The following is an 18,977-nucleotide window of genomic DNA, read 5'->3' as shown; positions in this document are numbered from 1 at the left end:
TTCACGTCTGTCCATGCCCGTGGTCCATGGCTCCATGTGGATGGGCAGGATGGCAGGATGGCAGAATGGCACCGCTCCCACACATCGCTCCGGTTACTAACAAGCGAGGTCGTTGTCGCGGCCGCTCCATGGCTTTGCTACGGACCGCCTTGGCAGTCGCAATTGTCCTTTCTGCTTCTGAGTTTAGCTTTTACCGTTTGTTGCTGTTGGCGGTGCAATTTCATCATCTTTGTGCGGCCGTGTTGAAGGGCCAACGATATCTCGAGACGGCCGTCGAGATGGGAAGTCGTCCAACAATCGCGGAGAACCACACACAGTATGGATTCGTCATTGGGTATACTTCCAGCTTCAGCCAGACCCTCCCCTGTCGTCATTGGGCAGAAAAGGTAAGGTCCAAGCGAATTGAGTGTCGACGGCTAACATCCCACTGGTCAGCCGCTCTCAATCCCTGACAACTCCATTCCACAAGAAAAGCTGCCTAGGATTTGCTCAAGATGCAGCATCAAGCTTCCGAAATAAGCCTAGTGCAGAAGATCAGGACGAATGGCGTGCGCCGATTTTCTTCTTTCTAAAAGCCAGAGTCCGGCAGCCCTTCGGCGTAGGAGTCTGGTGAGCGACAGGATCAACGGGTATGATCACTCGGGATCTGGCATTGGCGAGAGACTAAAAACTTCATAACGTGGCTCCTTACTACGGATGAACCGCCGAGGCCATACGTACTGCGTAGCAGAAAGCCATCATGAGTTCAAGACAGATCAGCAACATCAACCGGGCGTGTTACAGGGAAATAACCATGTTCGACGTGATGGGAAGAGGTTCTGATGCGAAGCCGAAACGCAGTGTTCAGCCCGCAAGCAGCAAAAGAGCCACAATGCAACAGCGGAACCTACAACCGAAGACTTGCTCGCTTCAGCAGCGACACGGGCCGGCGCAAATCCCTTCAAATTTATGACGCCGTATTGGCCTGGCCGTTCACACTGCCGCATCCTTCATGGGGCCCGTGATCCTCTCTCCTCGAGCCCAATTGGACCCCACTCCCGTGTCTGGGCAGCAAGAGAATTGTATGGTCTCGTCGTTGAGCCTCTACGGCCGTGTCTTTGGTCCTGGAAGCGGCAGCATGCCTCTCCTGCGCCCTCACAGCAAAGAAAACTATAGGGAGGTGAGCCAAAGCACTCACTGGACTCCATGGGAACTCCGTGTGCTGTAGTAACCCACCCTCATGTGTAGCAAAAAGCGAAATGCTGCATGTGAGCCTCCTTAAAAAACCCACCTTATTGTCAAAGGTTTGGTTCTCCCCCACGCCGTCAGTTTTTCCTCACTGCTTCCTCTTCTCAAGGGGAATTTGGGCCAAGCTTCGCCTGGACCTCTGCTTTCGGTCCTCATAACTCTCTCTGACTATCTGCTTGTGTCTCACGGGTGCAAATATGACCCCGGACTGCGAACTCGGCTTCGGCTTTCCTGCTTTTGGGACAGCCGCGTCTAGCGCCTCTCTAGACCCTGAAACTGAACGTCGATCAGGGCGAGTCACGAGTCAACAAGAAAGAAAAGGACAACTTTCCCAAAATTTGAAGCACCGTTATCGCGTGGATAAGGCAGTGCTTTCTGCGGGGTCTCGGCGACCCCTTCAAGAACCATACGTACCTCGGCGGCAAGAGGAGCATTCTGAAAGGTCGGAGAGGGGTGTGGGCGTGGTCAGTAGCATCGCATGATTTTTTCACTCCTCTCGCAATCATTCGGTCTTTGTTGAAATGGCTCTCAAGAGCGTGGAGGTTCCCTTTTACAGGTGGGGTCGAATAGTCCTTTCCCTACCATTCACTAACTGGACACAGTTGTCTCTCACAAGCTATTCGCTCGCTCTTTATCTCTCATGGTTCCAATACCGCTTTGATGTGTCGAGACAAGGCCCAATGGAGGTTTCTCTTCAACGTCATGCGACCCATTGGCGTTCTCTCTGGGCCGGAGATGTGGTGATGAAGCAAGAAACCCTCACGGCTTGATCATCACGTTGCCGGATAGCGCCATGCATGGCACAAGGTCTATCCGAAAGCTGCTAGACCGGACCGCCATTCGGCATTGGCGAAGCATTTGTGGGGTCCTAGCCGATGGACCAAGCATGTACTCGTCGGTTAGGTGCACGCACTGGCCACAGCCATATGGGGCCACCCTTTAGGGGCCCGCTTACAGCCAGCCAACCGACTCTCATCGTCCCTTTAAGAATCGGGATTTTTACATATATCTTGCAAGCGGTATATCTATCAAAAACCTTACATAGTCATAACTTTATCATTTTTAATCGTACAGTATTGTGAATAACTTCAAACTGCTCGTCTTAACTAAATCATTTTATTTACTATAGCGCATTTCGATTCTAATATTACTACGCGGGCGGAAAAAGTTATACGTCATTACCTCGCCTGCTAGAAACGTATAATACAAACTAATTCGAAGGGGAATAACTGTAAAGGTAAGGGTAATAGTTATACTATAAAAGGCGTTGCAAAGCATCACAATATAGGCAAACCTATCATAAAGAAATACGTACAGTTTATTTAAAAAGGGAAGCCATTACCTACGGTTATAAATACTTATTGCCTGCTAACGTTAACTCCTAGCAATAATAAGGCCTTCAATATTATAATTTAAATCATTAACTATAGCTATTTCCCCTTAAATAATATATCCTTCATTAAATTGATTAACTAATTGCAAATTTAACGGCCATCTCCCCCCTCTATTTAGCTATATAGAAGGTAGCTTATGGATTGGCGTAAGAAATACCTAGAGTTTGAATTTAAAACAGCTAACTTTAAGGATATAAAAAGGATAAGTATTTTAGTTCAATTAGACTCCTTTAAAAACTAATTTAAAGAGGTAAAGGCTATATATAATAACTTTAATATTAAGAAAAAGGATACTTAAAATATAAATGAATCTCCCTTCTAAGTAAGGGAAATTAAGGGAACTATAAAAGTATAAACCGCTTACTATATTCCTATATATTACTTTATTAAGTAACCCCATACTAACTATTATAGTAATAAGTATTATTTATTAAAAATTGGGCACGTATAAGAAAGGTTATATTTAACCCTAATATTAAAAAAAGTTTAATTACTATTAATACTATATCGGTTATAATAAAGAATATCCCTTCTTTCCTAATATTTAAAGTATAAATTATAATAAGGCTCCAACCTCCTCTCGTCGTATATAATCAAGCTTAATCTCCCTTATATTAATTTAATTATAAGTTTAAAATAATCTATAAGCTAATTACAAAGTAAATTTAGACGTTATTATTATAAATATATCAATTGGATATAATAATACTTATTAAATATTATAATAAATTAAGCATTTCAATAAGTACTTTTTCAAATTATGTCTTTCATTTAATAAGACTATAGAAGAATAGTTTAATTTATTATTTAATTGCCTACTTCCTTTTAAAAAATTTTAAGCTCTCTAAAATATTAATAATATAGTAGTAAATTTCTTAAAAAACTAAAAGTATATAGGATATTATTCATAGATAGGTTTGAAATTTATAAGGACCTGTACATTTTATAGTACTATAAGGCCTTCGATATTATACCTTATACTCTACCCTTACATATTAGCTATATATTTTAACTATTCAATATAGGGGTTTATTAAGCAGTTAAAAAGGTTTATTAGAAGGCTCTAGTAAACGAGATTATTAGCAGGACTATTAATATTAATTATATAATCTTTTTAAATAATTAGAAAAAGGTTAAAGAGATTAAGTTTATACGTAGTAATATTTATAAAGGATAGGAGAAGATTAGTCTCTAGCTTCTTAGATTTAATATTCCTCTTAATAAATTACGAGCGTTTATAAAAGTATAGCAAGAACTCTTATTTCTTAACCGCTTTAAAATTTATAATTCTATATAAAGTTATACGTACATTAGAATTATTAACAATTTAATAATCAATTAATAAGCATAATTTATTTATTAGGAAGGTTTATAACGAAGTTAAAATTGCCCTTAAAATATACATTAATACCTAGAAGCTAGTATTTAATTAGTAAGAACACTACAAACACCGCATCGAGGCAAAAGTATAAAGTAGAACCTTCGTAAATATGTAGCCATTAGTAATAGAGTTTATACAAAGGTGGTTCTTAATATTAAAGTTGTAGTAGAAAAGGTAATTAATATAGAGGAAGGACTAAAGGAAATATAGCGAGCGAACTTTACCTTTATTAAAAAGGTTGCCTTCGAGGAAAACCCTAATTTTAAATAGTAATTACTATATAAATTTAAAGTTAAGGAGAAGGTTAAGCCTAATTTAGGTAATAAAATTAACATCCTTAACAATTATAGCCTTATTTATATTATTAAAGACAACCTAAAATATAATATAATATTAAAATTTAAGGAAGGGTAGGACGAGGTTATTACAGATAATACCAAGCGTATCCTTTTAACTAAATAATAGGGTCTTAATTATTTATATTATATATTAAAGATAAAGTTATAGAAGGTTTTCTAACCTAAATAAAACTTTAACATATTCTTAGCTAATTTCGAAGACGAAGAGGATTTATACTATAAATTTACAAGGAAAGCTACCCTTCTTAGTTATAATAAAAATTTCGTACCTTTTAAAATATATAGTAAGAAGCGGGCTAAGAAGGTTCGTAGAGGGAGTAATTTATTAATTAAATTTATATTAAGTAACAAGGGTATTAATATCCTTAGCGAACTCCCTATTATATACCTTTATTTAATAGGCGTAAAAGTACGAGTATAAGTATTAGTTAGGCTATTATTTAGACTATTTATATTAATACTATACCTTTCCAAAAAGAGGTTTAAAAAGGGGAAGGAGAAGGCTATCAATCTAGACTCTAACGAAGAGAAGGTTGCCACAATAACTATAACAGTGGTAGATAAGAAGCTAAAAGTGTCCGCAAACCGTATAAGGGTAATAATTACTATTAATAATAATTTAATAATAGTAATAGGAGTTTATAAAGGGAAGAGGAGGAAGAGGAGGAGTTGGATATTGTATTATGAGTACGGGCTATAAAGATTTTACAATACTATAACAATATATTACGATAATTTGATTATAAAAGAAATATATTACTGAATACGCGTAATCGAGACTATTAATCTGAATATTTTATTATCTTTTTTACTTGTGTTTTGGTAGAGATATGGATTATTAGGGTTTTTGAAAGATACACCGCTTACAAGATACATGTAAAAATCCCGACTCTCAGAGGGACGAGGAGAGTCGGTTGGCTTGCTATGTAAGCGAGGCCCACATCAACCTAACCGACGAGTACACTACGGCGCCCACTGGACGTAAACCCTCGGGTACTTCCTTGCGCTCCGCCGGCAAAAAGATTGGTTCCCGGGGACGCTTGCCCTATCCCATAGCTGCCGCCGACCTGCGTCAAAGGACAAAGACTTTGAGGATTTTGTCCTCGGGATCAGATCATCTGCACACCTCCGTCGTCATGCCTGCGAGACAATGGCGCCCAAACGTCCAGATATCGGCCTCAACTACTATATCTGATGATTAACGGACTGCAGACATATGTCCACCCGTCATACGCGGATGCTTCCCTCAAGCGGCGCCTTGGATGTTAAGCGCCGGCCGGCCGCGGAAGCGACTTCATCTGCGGATCTGCCGGGTTGCCGTTGCAATGCATTTTGACCCTGGGAGACCCCAACCAGAGGCCATCTTGCCTTACCAGCAACGAAAAACAGCAGGCCTGTTCCCTACCTTCCCTTCCCTCTACTGCGTACCGACACCACCGTCCTAGATTTGCTGCATAACCTTTTTGCTCTACCAACTGCAACTACCAAGCCGTTACAGCGGTCCCCCTTCCTAGGGTCCTACTGCTGGAGTTAGTTAGCGCAATCCTTTGCGTTGGTCCTCGCTCTTGGGTTGTTCGGAGTGCATATGGAATTCATGGATAGGGGGTGGGAGTGAAGGGAAAGGTGGCCGCAGATCTCGAGGCCAGCCTGTTCCTTAACTTTAAACTGTTTACATACCCCTATCCCGTCCCCGTTCTGCCCTGCCCTGTCTTGTCATCCCACATACTACCTCACTACATGTACGAACACATGCATGCACTTTAGATCCGGGGCCACTCACTCACTCCCTAGTCCCTACCACTTACCACCTACACACACCACACTTGACGATATCCCTACCGTACCTGGGCACGGTACTGTCCAAGTACGGAACTTTGAACACAATAGGTGGTAGCAAATACACTACTACCCTGAATACGCCTCGTTGGAACAAACCACACCCGACAAAGTAACAGTGACTAGGTCTGAATTCCAGGCCAACGGAGACGAGCTGTAGCGCCAGCGCACTATTAGCCGCAGTTTCGGTCGCTTGATGACTCTGAATCGTGCGATATCGGTCTTTCTCTTTGCGTACCTCTCCGCTTGCCCCTTTTACCCCTGAACAAATCTGTAATGCGGCTGGAACTGGGAAGTGATGTCACAGGTACTATCACCACCCACCCCCTTTATACATGCACGCACAACATACGGTAGGATGCGTATTACATACCCCTTTTCGGCAGTTTAGTCTCCTCTCTGTGCATCACAGATACAAGCGTTTCTGTTGCTTACAGACTACCAACAAAAGGAGTTAGAGAGAGGTTAAGTTGCGCAAGCTCGAGAAAAGCCAACAGTAACCCAGGGCCCAAGTTGGGTATCTTCCACCCACATTCTGTTCGGTTATCGACATTGATACTTCTGATGAGAACGAGAACACTGATTGCTACGTGAGGAAATGAGAAGATGAGACAATGACACTGGGGTGATACTCGCTTGCTGAGTGCCCCGGAAGATCAGGAAGTTAGGGGTGGAGTTCTGTAGTCTGGATCATGGTCAATCAATTTGCTACAATATGAGAGCTGGTTGAGATGGGATGATGGGACGTCAGATCTGACAATCTGAGACATGAGAAGATTGCAGCTTGACAGTCATTTTCTTTAGGTCGGTCTGGCTGTTGGTACAAGGATAGAGGTAGACAGAGGGTTGCAGTGTCAGTCAGTCAGTGTCATTCATGATTTGAGGATGACTGATGGCTTGAGTTAGGTTGATGAGCCCGAGTGGTTGAATGGTTGATACACCAATCAGGTAGAGAGGTAAGTTTGACTTCATCGACAACCCCGTTTTATTTTTTTTATTTTATTTTTTTTTGCTTTGCGTGGGGGTGTTTGCTTGGTTTGGCTGTAAACCAATTTTTTAATTTTTTTTCATCGTATAGACAATTCAAACATCACTCTCAACTGGTCATTGGACATCGAAAACAACATTTTGGTTTGAGGTTGTGAGACGCCCAGGGAGTGGAGGCAAACACCACGGTCTTGTTGAGCAAAGGCTTGATTGCATGAAAGTCTAAACAAACCCAAAACTGAGATAAAGCTGAACAAGTTGAGGCGTGATGGCAGGGCAGTGAGTTTGTTTTTATCGTTAGGTGTGATGAGTCCAATATCTTCATCATTAGGCATAGAAGTCTGTAATGGCGTAGAAGTCTGTAGTGGCGTAGAAGTTTGTGAGTGGATGCCTTTGTTCATCATGCTGGAAAACAGAGGTGAGGGAATTGGTACACGGTGATGTTTTCCGCTCGCAATGTATGTCATGGGAGATCCAGTGTGCAGTAAGGTGTAATGGAAGAGAAGAATCCACGCCATGGCTTAAGGGAGACACGGTGCAACTTGGTATCAGCGCCATTTACCCTCACACTTGACCTTCATTCAGAGTTGGGAAACATGTTAGTTCTTTCCCTTGGATTACTTTACCAGGAGAGAGAAACTTCTCAAACATGTGAGTGGGCGTACAGCAAGTTGGGATATCACAGCAAGACACAAGAACAACAGACAACAACAGACATCATCATCATCACCGGGTAATAACAACCAAACTCTGCTGTAAAATTACTCAGACATGCATCTGGGGACTAAAACGGGTCAAATGCTAAGACCTTAACGTTGAACCTCGCATCTTACATAGACCTGAGGCATGAAATGTAGTGTAGATAGACACTCTCTCATTGACACTCATCTAAACACGAATGGCATGCCACAAACACACACACGGGCGGGCGGGCATCAAGAGGAGTAAACAGTGACGACTTTCCTTTCTGTCTACCGAGCCTTGGCGACAACGTCCAATAATATACAACACGTTGCGCGCAGTCCGGGTACCAAGTCCGGCTCCCTCGCTTTCTCTCGTAACCCGGTGAAGACTTCAGTTGGGGAAAAGAGGACGAGGATTTTCGTCCCCCACCAAGCTAACTGCACGCATCATCCTGCACTTATGATTCACCCCACGCTGATCATATGGCAAGAGCGAGTAAGAGGAGATGAGCATGTGACTTGAGTTGATAGAGTAGGCGCTCCTGTGACACTCAGGGACGGGAAGGTGGGGGAAGTCCAGTCCGTGTCAAAGGCGGTAGGTAGTTCTTGCCTTTTGTGTAAGCATTTTCACATATCTAGGAAACAGGTGCCCACCGATGCCCTTGAGTGGAAGGTACGTTTGACGTGTACTGAGAGGACAGGGAAAGTGCGTGAATACCTTACCTATAAGGAAAGAGATGTTTGTACCATGACGGGAAGCTACAGATCGAGTCGACTCGGAGTTGAGAGGGAAGGAGCGGTGAGAGGGAGGATAACTGTGCTTGGAGTTGGGTTGGGGCGCGAGAAAGAGACTGGGATCGGACTGAATGAATGTTGATCAATTCGGAAGAGAACATCGAGTATAGAGGGAACGGGGGAGGTAAGTTTGAATGTCACGAACTGAGTTTTGTCGATGAGATGAAAGTAAAGTGGAAGATCGGACTGGACACATAAATCTTAGGATCATTTCGAGGAGGAATAGTCACTCGAGGAAGAATGAAAGCATAACGTTAGACGTTGGAGTGTCGGCTTGAGAATCTCTAGCTAAATGAACTTAATACCACCCGACACGACGTACACACGATTCTATCCGACCTCTTCTCGGTAACCTAATGTAAACCAGTTGTCAACCCATTCTCGGGTTTGAATCGATATCCGGGTGAGAATCGGATACAAACATGTATCAAACCAGTCTATAAGCCGTCGAGAAGGCAACGAAAATCTGCTTTCAACTTGTTCGTTAGAGAATCTGTATTCTAAACTCTCTCCCCAAACCTATCAGCAGGCTTTTTAGAGATGCTTAGACCTCGGTTTCTCATTGACTTCTCGAAACCTTTCACTTCCCGGTCCCCGCCAGCCTTCTCATGACGATCAGAGGATGGTGATATCAAAAACAACCAAGTTACAGTGACTCATGGGCACGAATACAGCACAAAGGGTAGGTATGTAAATCTATCCGGCATATTAGCCACCTGAGCACATCCGGTAGGAACTGTTTTGCGGAGGTTAGAAAATTATTCACGTCCTCCGTCCTGCCCATTGGTTTATTTCTGCGAACTTTAACATCGTACGAGGCGAGTTAATGCTATTGTACGCATGGCCGCCAGTTGAACGAGGGGGACGGAGGAGGCTGGTTGACTGCAAGTTGTACATGGTGGTTATATCGCCTCAACCCTTAACCACCAAGCACTTTGGACATGATAATAGTGCAAGGTCACTCTTCCTCTTACAATCGAGTCAGTCCATATCACTGTTTATGTATCTCCTCTGTGGCAATACATCCTTCCATGATCAGCAGAAGCCCTGGCCTGACAGTGATCCCCAGCTATAGCCAACACCAAAGAGCCAGCTTAACACACGTATCTCTCAACCTTCATGGCACTTGGTATATATGTGATTTCATTATCGTCATGATCTTGGCTCTTTAGATCTGATCTGATCCTATCCTATATAGAAGCCTTTTTGATCCCCCTTCCCTTGTTTTGGAACCTTCCGCCCTCATTTTGACACTTCATCGGCCCCAGGTCTCTTCACGCGGTCCAGTCTCTCTGTCGATGAACTGCCGTGCAGTGATGGGAAGAAGCAATTTGGCTTCCCGTTCGGCACGCAAAGACCGAGTAGGCTTCCTCTCTCATGATCAAACCCATGGTTTACTATACCGTCCGTGGTCAAAGCAAGCGATCGAGCCCACATACAGTCTGCGTTCGGCTCGAAAATGTGTCGCGTCGACCAAGCATTAGTGTACGTGAACCGGGCCACCGTCCGTGGTGTGAGTGTCTCGTCTCGTCTCATATACACCCACAACACATCGTCAAGAATACTCATCACGAAAACCCTTTATCGCTTGACAATGGTGACTGTTTGGTCCGTTAGCAAGCCAATCTCTAACGGTAGGCGAGGGGGGAATTTCAAGACATACCGATATCTTCATCAGCCAACTCGTGGCTAAGACCAACACGCTGAGGCTGATGCTTGACAGACTTTCCGTACACAATGGCAACCTTGAACTGATCCACGATAGTCTTGTGAATAGTGTTACACTGTGGTTCATCAACTGTTAGCCATCGCATTCTCTCCCGAAACCTTTCTCTCACCCAACCAGGGCGGATGAAGATGAAAAAAAAAAAAGAAAAACTTACGAAATCCTCAACCGTGCACCTATTGCTCCTCAACACAACGGGAGCCGAATAATCCGGCATCTTGCCCTTCGGCTTTGTGTACACGCGCACGAGCTTGAGCTTCTCCCACATGGCCTCCATCAACTCGTCAATGTTCCAGCCGTGCTCAGAGCTGATAGGCACCGAGTTGGGAATACGGTACAGCAGATCGAGCTCCTCAATACTGATGGCGTCGATCTTGTTGAGCACGTAAATGACGGGGATGTAGGAGCGCGACTTGGCCTCGAGCACGTCGATCAAATCGTCGATGGTGGCGTCGCAGCGGATGGCGATGTCGGCCGACGAGATCTTGTACTCGCTCATGACGGCGCGGATCTCGTCGTTGTCGATGTGCGTGAGGGGCACAGTGCTGGTGATGTTCAGGCCGCCCTTGTCCTTCTTCTTGAACGTGATGTTGGGCGGCTCCTTGTTGATGCGGATGCCGAAGCCTTCCAGCTCGGCCTCGATGACGCGCTTGTCCGTCAGCGGCTTGTTGACGTCGAGTACGATGAAGATGAGATGGCACGTCTTGGCTACGGCGATGACCTGACGACCACGACCACGGCCGTCCTTGGCGCCCTCGATGATACCGGGCAAATCGATGATTTGTAGGGGGGCACCTATTTTTAAAGTAACATGTCAGTTCAGTCTGGAAAGAAGAAGAAGAAGAAGAAGAAGAAGAAAACGGGCTACCCACCGTTATAGGTAACCTGACCCGGCACACTCGTAAGCGTGGTGAACTCGTACGCGGCCGCCTCAGAGTGCTGGCCCGTCAGCCTGCTCATCAGCGTACTCTTTCCGACCGAGGGGAAGCCGATGAAACCGATCGAGGCCACACCGGTTCTGGCGACGTCGAAACCAGCACCACCACCGCCGCCGCCGCCCGAGGGTGTGAGCAGCTCACGCTTGAGCTTGGCGAGCTTGGCCTTCAGCTGTCCGAGATGGTAGGATGTCGCCTTGTTCTTTTGAGTTCGGGCCATCTATCGAAGGGGAAAGAAAACATGTCGTTAGCCGGGACTCGTCCTTGTTGCGTCGTTTCGTTTCATCTTCGAGGGGCAGTTCGTTGGTAGGATCTCATCGTCCAAGTCGCGCTCCTCCAGCTCCAGTGCCACGGCGTCTGAACAGCCTTTTCGTCTGTCTGCATCTGTGGCGCTGGCTCCGGCCTTTCCAACTTCTCGTCCTCTCTGATGGGTGCCGTATCGGGGGGTTCGAAAATCGGGGGCTATCGGGGGCAGTAAAGACTCACTTCGGCCTCGACCTCTTTGATCTGTCATGGCGCGGCGGGCGCATCCACGGTCAGTTCCTTGTTCCACATGATATTCTCATACCGGGAATGCGAAGGGGCAGTATACGTACCTTGTCCACCGTGGTCGACATGATTGCTAGCTCTCACGCGATGGCGTATCTGTACTATGGGTGGGCGACTAGGGTTGCTCAGTCGTGACAGGACGGAGCGCGGTTGTTTTCCAAGTTGATGATTGTCTTGATTGTTTCTTGGGAATTTTGAAGGTGGAAGTGGGGCAAATTTCATGGTTTCAGCGCCGCGCCGATGCGGTAAAATCGCCGCAGCGCGGGCGGCCCTGCTCAGTGCGCTCACACAGGCCCACGGAAGCCCCAAGTTCCTTTACCTCCGTATACACTGATATCACCGGACAGACTTTCGGTACGCCGTCCCCTCTCGACGGCAGCTCTCCGCCCGGGGCCCGGGCTGTTTCCATTACCTACAATGTGGCGACAACATCTCCGTAGAATTCACTTGGTTCACTTTACTCGCATGGTGGTTTTTGTTACAGTTCTCTTATTGATATATACACGATACAACAGACATCAATGCTCACAATTTGCATGTCTGTTTTCCTTCAATCATCAAATGTCAAGCCACAATAATGGAAACCACCCAACAAACACGGACCAAACCAACACCCAGCTATTCGCCACAACTCCATCCCATTCATACCACCATTCATTCATTCGAACTTCGATGCTTATGACTTCGATTCCCCCCCTTTCAGTCCGGATTCACTGGGTGATGGCTGGACAAGGTGCCGGCCGACGCCCGCATTTACATGCTTTCATAAAGACAAAAGGCTGTCTGACTTGTTTGTACACGATAGCATGATAATACCGTAACATGAACGCTAAAGGTACCTGCAAAAGTTGGGTCGACATGATCATGACCCCTTACACTCCATCGCTTCATCCTTTTCTACACAACTCTTTGATCTGTTCGGCATCGACCGCTGGACTCCTCCTCATGACCTGTCCCATTGGTTAACCTCGCCCAATACACAAACCAGCAAAGCTCTCAGATTTGGGCGTAACGCATTCGTAGTTGAGCTCATCCCTCTTGTGACCCAGTATATCTCGACATCGTAACAACCCTTGACACACATCATAACCCATCAATCCTCTTCATCGCCGCTAAGCATTCCATGATGGCCATTAAGCAGCGGACGAGCTTGCGCGGGTCCAGTCTCCGAAGATGGTGATATTGGGTGATGCCCATGCGCGTGCCCGTTGACAGCCCTAGCCCTTGGCGATGTGATTCCATTCACGCGGTTCGAAGACGAAGTCGTGCTCATGGGGGATGCTGACCGGTGGCCGTTGGACAAGAGGTGCGAGCCTTGAGTCTCGCCCAACAAATGCCCAAGCCCTTGCTTCCTGCAGAGTTCGGCGTACTCTGGATCATCCGGCCTCACAGGTGCTAGGCCGCGGCGGGGAACCCTTTCTTCCTCGAAAGGCATCTTGCTGACCATACCGACCTTCGGCCTCTCCTCCCAGATGAATTGGCCGTTGACAAAGTATTTGCTGCCAGGTGCAAAGCCATGGTTTCGGCCCGCATCCGGGTCATTCTTCCACTTTTCCAAAGGCCGGAAGTTGCTGAAGTATGTTTCACTCTCCGGAAGCTCGCGATAGGCCATAATAAGCCGAATGTCCCGTAGGTGAGGCATCGTAGGGATGATACGCAAGAAATCCGAGGCCTATGAGAAAAGTTAGCTGATGCGCTATATCGTCTGAGCCGTGGAAAACACGACTGAACCATACCTTGACAAAGAACATTTCCAAAGCAGCAAATTTCTCCCAGGCAGCACTTCGGAGCTTTTGCGTCACACGGTAGACGATGCTGTCCGTGTCGTCGGTGCCATAGTATCCAGGGAGCTCTTTGCCGAGGTCGTAAAGATTCGGAGATGTCAGCGCATAGCGATCCGACTCAAGTTGCCAAAGCACGCGCTTGGCGATCTTTGATACCGGTATCCTTGTCCATGAGTTGTCTACACCCAAAGGTCAGCATTTGGGGGCAATATTTCAATCCGGTGCGGGGAGAACTGACATTTTGAGAGCCGCAGGTCCTTCTCTCCCAACAGCAGCGCAATCTGCGTGTTGAGCAACCACTGCTCTCTGCCTTCTGGCGTCCCAGTTGCCTCGGGATCGATGCAGTCGTACCGAACTCCCTGCATGATGCTGAACTTTTCAGCAATCTGTGGAATTCTGGGATTTGCAGCCCCTTCCAGCCACCGGAGCGCAGGAGGCAAGTTGGCGATGCGAATGACCTCCTGCTCGTGGCGAATTCGTCGTTCTTCCGCCTCCTTAGCAGCGACACGCTTTCGTTCCGCCTCTTCCCGCAACGCCTTCTCCTTGCGCTCCTTTTCCTGGCGCTCCTCTTCCTCGCGCTTGCGGCGTTCTTCCTCGCGCTTACGGCGTGCTTCATCAGCCGCTTCCCGTTCAAGCTTTTCTCTTCGGACCTTCTCCTCATGCTCCAGTCTTCTCCTTTCTTCCTCCTCTTGTTCCCTTCGTTTCCTCTCTGCAGCCTCTCTCTTCTTCTGCTCCTCCTCCTCTTCCCTCCTCTTCCGCTCACGCTCACGCTCACGCTCACGTTCGCGTTCGCGTGCCTCCTCCTCTTCGCGCTGTTTCCTTTCTTCCTCCTCTCTCCGTTTCCGATCCTCTTCCGCTTGTCGCTGTTTCCGCTCTTCCTCTTGGCGTTGCCTCTCAGCTTCAGCAGCACGCCTGGACTCGTCCTCGAGGTGTTTCCTCTCGCGCTCTCTTTCTTCCTCTTTGCGCTTTCTTTCCTCCTCTTTTCTCTTCAGTTCGCGAGCTTCTGCCTCCATCTCAGCTTGCTTCTTTCTTATTTCATCATTAAGCTTCCGTTTTTCCAGGATATGTCGACTTGATGCTTCCCGGGGGGATTGATCCGCGTCTCCCATTTCCACATCCCCGTCTTCTGATTTGACGTGGATACTGGGTTCCGAGATGGTGGGCTTGCTGGACTCATGACGAACGTGCTCTGAGGTGGATTCTGACTTTCTGGGTTTTGATGTCGATCTCCGGTCTTCGTCGTCTCTACTACGAGATCTGATTCTGCCGTCAGATGGTGCTGCAAGGCTGGATTCTCGGGACACAGAAGGTTTCAGGTGGCGATCCTCGGCCAAGTTGGGCTTGAGACGTCTTTCCTTGCCTTCAACATCCAACCGTCTCTTCTTAGTAGGAACTTCTGACATATCCTTCTCCGCAGCAGACCCCGGGTGTGGCGGGGTTGCACTGGCCCGGTGTCGCTTGCCGGAGGTTTCACCAGAAACAGATAATCGATCACGAGATTCGTCCCTTCTGATAGCCTTCGTCCGGTCATGATACTTCTCCATCATTTGAGGCTTTTCACACTCATCTCGTGGACTGGATGGCTGATCTCTGAATGAAGAGCCATTTGATGTGACAGAGGCGCGACGCTGCTTCTCACGCTCACCCTTGAGCTCCCTGCCAGAAATCAGCTTACGGCGCGGCTTTGGAGTTTCTCCCTCGGATGATGCAGCGGCAACATCATGTTCTGCCGCACGTTTGGCTTTGGCGGCGACTCTCCCTGCGGGTGATGCCTCACGATCGGAAATGGCAATGGTTGGAATCTTGTCGTCTTTCTTGGGCCGGCCAGGGCCGCGCTTGGGCGATGTCTGATCTTCCTGGTGAGTGGCAACGGAATCCGAACGCCTCTTCTCCCGAGGACTAGCTGGGACTTTCGAGGGTACCGTTTTCTTGGCTTCTTTAACGGGGCTTGAAGCTCTTCTCCGATGGGACTTTGGCGCGTCATCCTTGATCTCGGTTCGTGTGCGCCTAGGCTCGCGGTCCGTCTCCCGAGAATTTGACGATCTCTGGCTCTTAGCATTGGGACCGGGTTTCTTTTTATATTCGTCGAATGCCTCCTTCAGCATATGTTCCTCTTGCATCCAGTTTGGACCTCGTCTCTTGCGCGCGATCTCATAGTAGGTCTCTCCCTTGTACTTCTTGGTGGGATCGAAATTGGCTTGGTCCAGAAGCAGCCGGATGACCTTGATGTTTTCTTGGCCTATGGCGGCGAGAATGGGTGTCGAATATTCGTTGGTCGAAATGGGTTGCGGATCAGGGTTTGCTCCTCCGATAGCCAGCAGCAACTGCATGACCAAATCGTGACCACCACGAGCCGCAGCAACCATGGATTCAGGGTCGTCGAACTGGTCCCGAACCTGAAGAATCCGTAGGACAGTCTCCTCATCTCCCTTGGCAGCGGCTGCACGAAGCGTCTTGTCATCCATGGGCATGTAAAGAAGATGATTGCTGGTCTTGGTAGCGCGAACGGTACCGGCACGCCGTCCACTAGACGGGTTGACTGAGGCAGAGGCAGGTGATTGCCGAGGGCTGTCTGGACCGTGAGATGAGCGTGCATCGGTTGCGTGATCGTAGTGGTGGTCTTCAGAGGTCGGCCTACGCTCACCCATCCTCTGCTTTGCTTCGTTGATGGCGCGTTTGATATCGTCGGCATTGTCGTGGTCTTCGTTAACCCGGTCAATAGGCTCCTCACCATATGCGTTGGCCTTGCGCGGGTTCACTCCGGCATCGAGCAGGATCTTGACGACCTCATAGTGGCCGTTCTCCACTGCATCTATCAGCGGCGTGTCCTTTTCGTTGTTGAGGCAATCGAGGTTGCAGCCGGCTTCGACAAGGAGTTTCACAATATCGTCAAAACCGTTAATTGCAGCGATCTGGAGGGGAGTGTTGCCCGCATAGTCGGCAACGTCGATGTCCTCGGGGCGCTCCTGCAGCCTCTGCTTGGCGACGTTGTATTCGCCCTTGGCACAGGCTCGGGCGAGGAAGGTCTGGCCGTGGGCGTCCAGGTGCTTCTTGTGCGGCGCCATTCTGCCAGCGGGCGAGTGTGTGGATTCGGCAGCGGCCGGGGTAGCGAGACTGCGCAGTTTGGAGCTGCGCGGATGAGGGCTCCCGCGTTCCGAGGACTCATCAGAGAAGTAGTCGGCCGAATGGAGGGGGACAGGGACGCGGCGCTTTTTCAGGCTCAATCCGTGGGCAGTATGACCAGGAAGCTGAGTTGAGATGCTTCGACGGTGAGCTCGGGCGTGGGGGGAAACCGATCTGGTTCGTGTGGAGGCGTGCGGTTCATGATGGGAGGAAGACTTGTTCGGTGGGGGAGGATGGGGTCTGCGGGAAGCGTCGAGGCCAGAACCTGAAGTGCGCTGGCGGCGGACCTTGGGAGGCTCTGCCTCGTCGTCAGATTCGGCCTTGGGGTGCTTCCGCTTATTAGGCACGACTTTGTTGTTATCGAGCGATTTGGGCGGCACCGGCTTGTCCTGTTGTGTAGACTGTGCTGGCAGCTTGGAGGAATCCACCGGGGCGGGCTCGGAGTCTGATTTTGAGTGGCCGTTGGACGAGCGGCGACGACGCTGGGGTGGGGACTCTGGCGCAGAGCTCAATCCACTCGAGCCATTCTTGGCCTTTGCCTTGTCGGGAAGCTTCCTCTTCTTGGCCCCCAGTGTCCCCATCGAGGAGGAGCCCACTGAGCCCTCATTGGAGCCGTTGGGGCCATTACCTGCGACCGCGACGCTCCTGTCAGGTTTTTCGCTACGATCGCCTCTGTCGCTCTCACGGTCCTGCTGCTGCTGCTGTCTGCTGCTGCTGTGGTTAGCGTGCTTGCGGTGCGACGACACGACATCGTCGTCATCGCTGCGGTTGTCGTTTTGTTTGGTGACGGGCTTGCGGACTTTGACGGGCGAGTGGTGGCCGTCCTTGCCAGGCAGCACAATGGTTTCGGCGTCGCTGTTGCCCTCGGCCGTCAAGGAGTCGTCGTGGTCCTCGTTGTTGCGATGCTTGTTATCTCTATCGTTCTTGTCGCTCCTGAAGATGGGGTCGAATCTCGCACTGGTCGACTGCGTAGTCGAAGTCGATGATGTTCGGATCACGGTGGAGGACCTGGCTTGATCGGAATCGCTGCCCTGGCGCTTGGGCGAAGCAGCTCTGACAGCAGGCTTCTTGGAGGCGGGCTCGACAGCATTCTGCGCATCCATGTCATTTACTGAGTGAACAAAACACCGTTTTGCACCATCCTGGTCGCTGCTCGGCCGGGGCTTTAGGGAGTTGGGGGGATCCGGAGACCGGGGACGGAGTTGGCGACGGGGAGCAGGTCGAGGTTGAAGACGGGGGACGATGCGCAGTTGGTTGTGTGATTTGAACTGTAGGTAGCGTTGGGAGGGTGTGGTGGTGAGAGAGTCTTTGAGTCGGTGTTTCGCGCAGACGACGAGGGCGTGACAAGGCGGGAATGGAACTGGAAGAGGAACTGGAACGGGAACTGGAACTGGAACGGGAGAGTCGAGACGGTAATCCTAGATGACGGGGAATCCGCTACCGCACAGCCGCCCCAGAAGACAGCGGTAGGCAAGGTAGACAAGGTAGGTAGGCAAGGTCAGGCAGGTAGGTACAGCTGCGCAGGTACTTTTTCTTGACTTTTTTGCCAATACCAATGCCAATGCCAATGCCAATTGCCAGCAGTCAAGGATGGATCCGTATCTCTCAACTCCTGAGAAATGAGGGACCCGACAAATGGAACTTGTAAGACGTGACCGCAGAACCCCCTAAACAGTGGACGATGAGGAAAAAGTTACGGGAGGGTCAAGGACGGTAAATGGTAACAACAGCAGAGAGACACGCTAAATCCGATCTCGAATTCCCCAGTCCAGCTTCAATGGCGAAAAAGATGGAATGCGAGCCGTTCGTTGAGGTGGAAAACCAGGAAATTACAGATCCTGGCGGATGGAATTGGAACTTGAGGCGAGCCGCAGTTTGAATTGAGTTGGACACGGACCGATGACAATGGATGGGAAAGAAAAGATGACGGTAGAACACTTTGTGTGAGCACACTAGCAGAGTAGAGGTACCTAGTAAAATCGATATACAGTACAAAGCGATGGAAGTCTGCGTTTGGAAATGTAGAGCAATGAAACTCGACGCTGAGTATGAGCGGGATTCACGGATGAAAGGTTCAATTTCGATACAACTGTTGTAGAACGTAACCTGGAAGGCAGGAAGGAGTACAATTTCAGTTTCGGAAAGAGGCGTTGTTACTGCTGGCTGGCTGGCTGACTGGTAGTGTAGCTGGTCAACCG

At 48.5% G+C, this 18,977-nt stretch overlaps 4 protein-coding genes across 4 annotated transcripts; 1 reads left to right on the top strand and 3 right to left on the bottom strand.

Annotated features, from left to right (window-relative positions):
* Positions 1-4,542: 4,542 nt before the first annotated feature.
* B0H65DRAFT_430764 (uncharacterized protein) lies at positions 4,543-4,782 on the top strand (the record flags this gene model as incomplete). The annotated part of the gene is made up of 1 exon (XM_062824900.1): positions 4,543-4,782. A coding segment is annotated over one exon (240 nt), but the record flags the coding sequence as incomplete, so codon positions are not given.
* Positions 4,783-7,227: 2,445 nt separating this feature from the next.
* On the bottom strand, positions 7,228-7,726 carry B0H65DRAFT_473477 (uncharacterized protein). Its single transcript, XM_062827210.1, has one exon. The coding sequence runs from the start codon at positions 7,700-7,702 to the stop codon at positions 7,265-7,267; it is 438 nt and encodes a 145-aa protein (XP_062679731.1). The 5' UTR covers positions 7,703-7,726; the 3' UTR covers positions 7,228-7,264.
* Positions 7,727-9,788: 2,062 nt separating this feature from the next.
* On the bottom strand, positions 9,789-12,153 carry B0H65DRAFT_473473 (P-loop containing nucleoside triphosphate hydrolase protein). The gene is made up of 6 exons (XM_062827209.1): positions 11,920-12,153; positions 11,810-11,830; positions 11,261-11,543; positions 10,546-11,183; positions 10,326-10,446; positions 9,789-10,263 (listed from the first exon to the last, which is right to left on the bottom strand). Exons 1-6 carry the CDS (start codon positions 11,938-11,940, stop codon positions 10,244-10,246), a joined length of 1,104 nt encoding a protein of 367 aa, XP_062679730.1. The 5' UTR covers positions 11,941-12,153; the 3' UTR covers positions 9,789-10,243.
* A 670-nt stretch (positions 12,154-12,823) lies between these two features.
* B0H65DRAFT_270521 (uncharacterized protein) lies at positions 12,824-18,189 on the bottom strand. The gene is made up of 3 exons (XM_062822746.1): positions 13,895-18,189; positions 13,609-13,835; positions 12,824-13,544 (listed from the first exon to the last, which is right to left on the bottom strand). Exons 1-3 carry the CDS (start codon positions 17,880-17,882, stop codon positions 12,966-12,968), a joined length of 4,794 nt encoding a protein of 1,597 aa, XP_062679729.1. The 5' UTR covers positions 17,883-18,189; the 3' UTR covers positions 12,824-12,965.
* Between the last annotated feature and the right edge of the window lie 788 nt (positions 18,190-18,977).

This window comes from Neurospora tetraspora (assembly GCF_033439725.1).
Source record: "Neurospora tetraspora strain CBS 560.94 chromosome Unknown B0H65scaffold_6, whole genome shotgun sequence".
Lineage (NCBI taxonomy): Eukaryota > Fungi > Ascomycota > Sordariomycetes > Sordariales > Sordariaceae > Neurospora > Neurospora tetraspora.
Note: the sequence above shows the minus strand (reverse complement) of the source record. Positions and strands in the feature narration are given on the sequence as shown.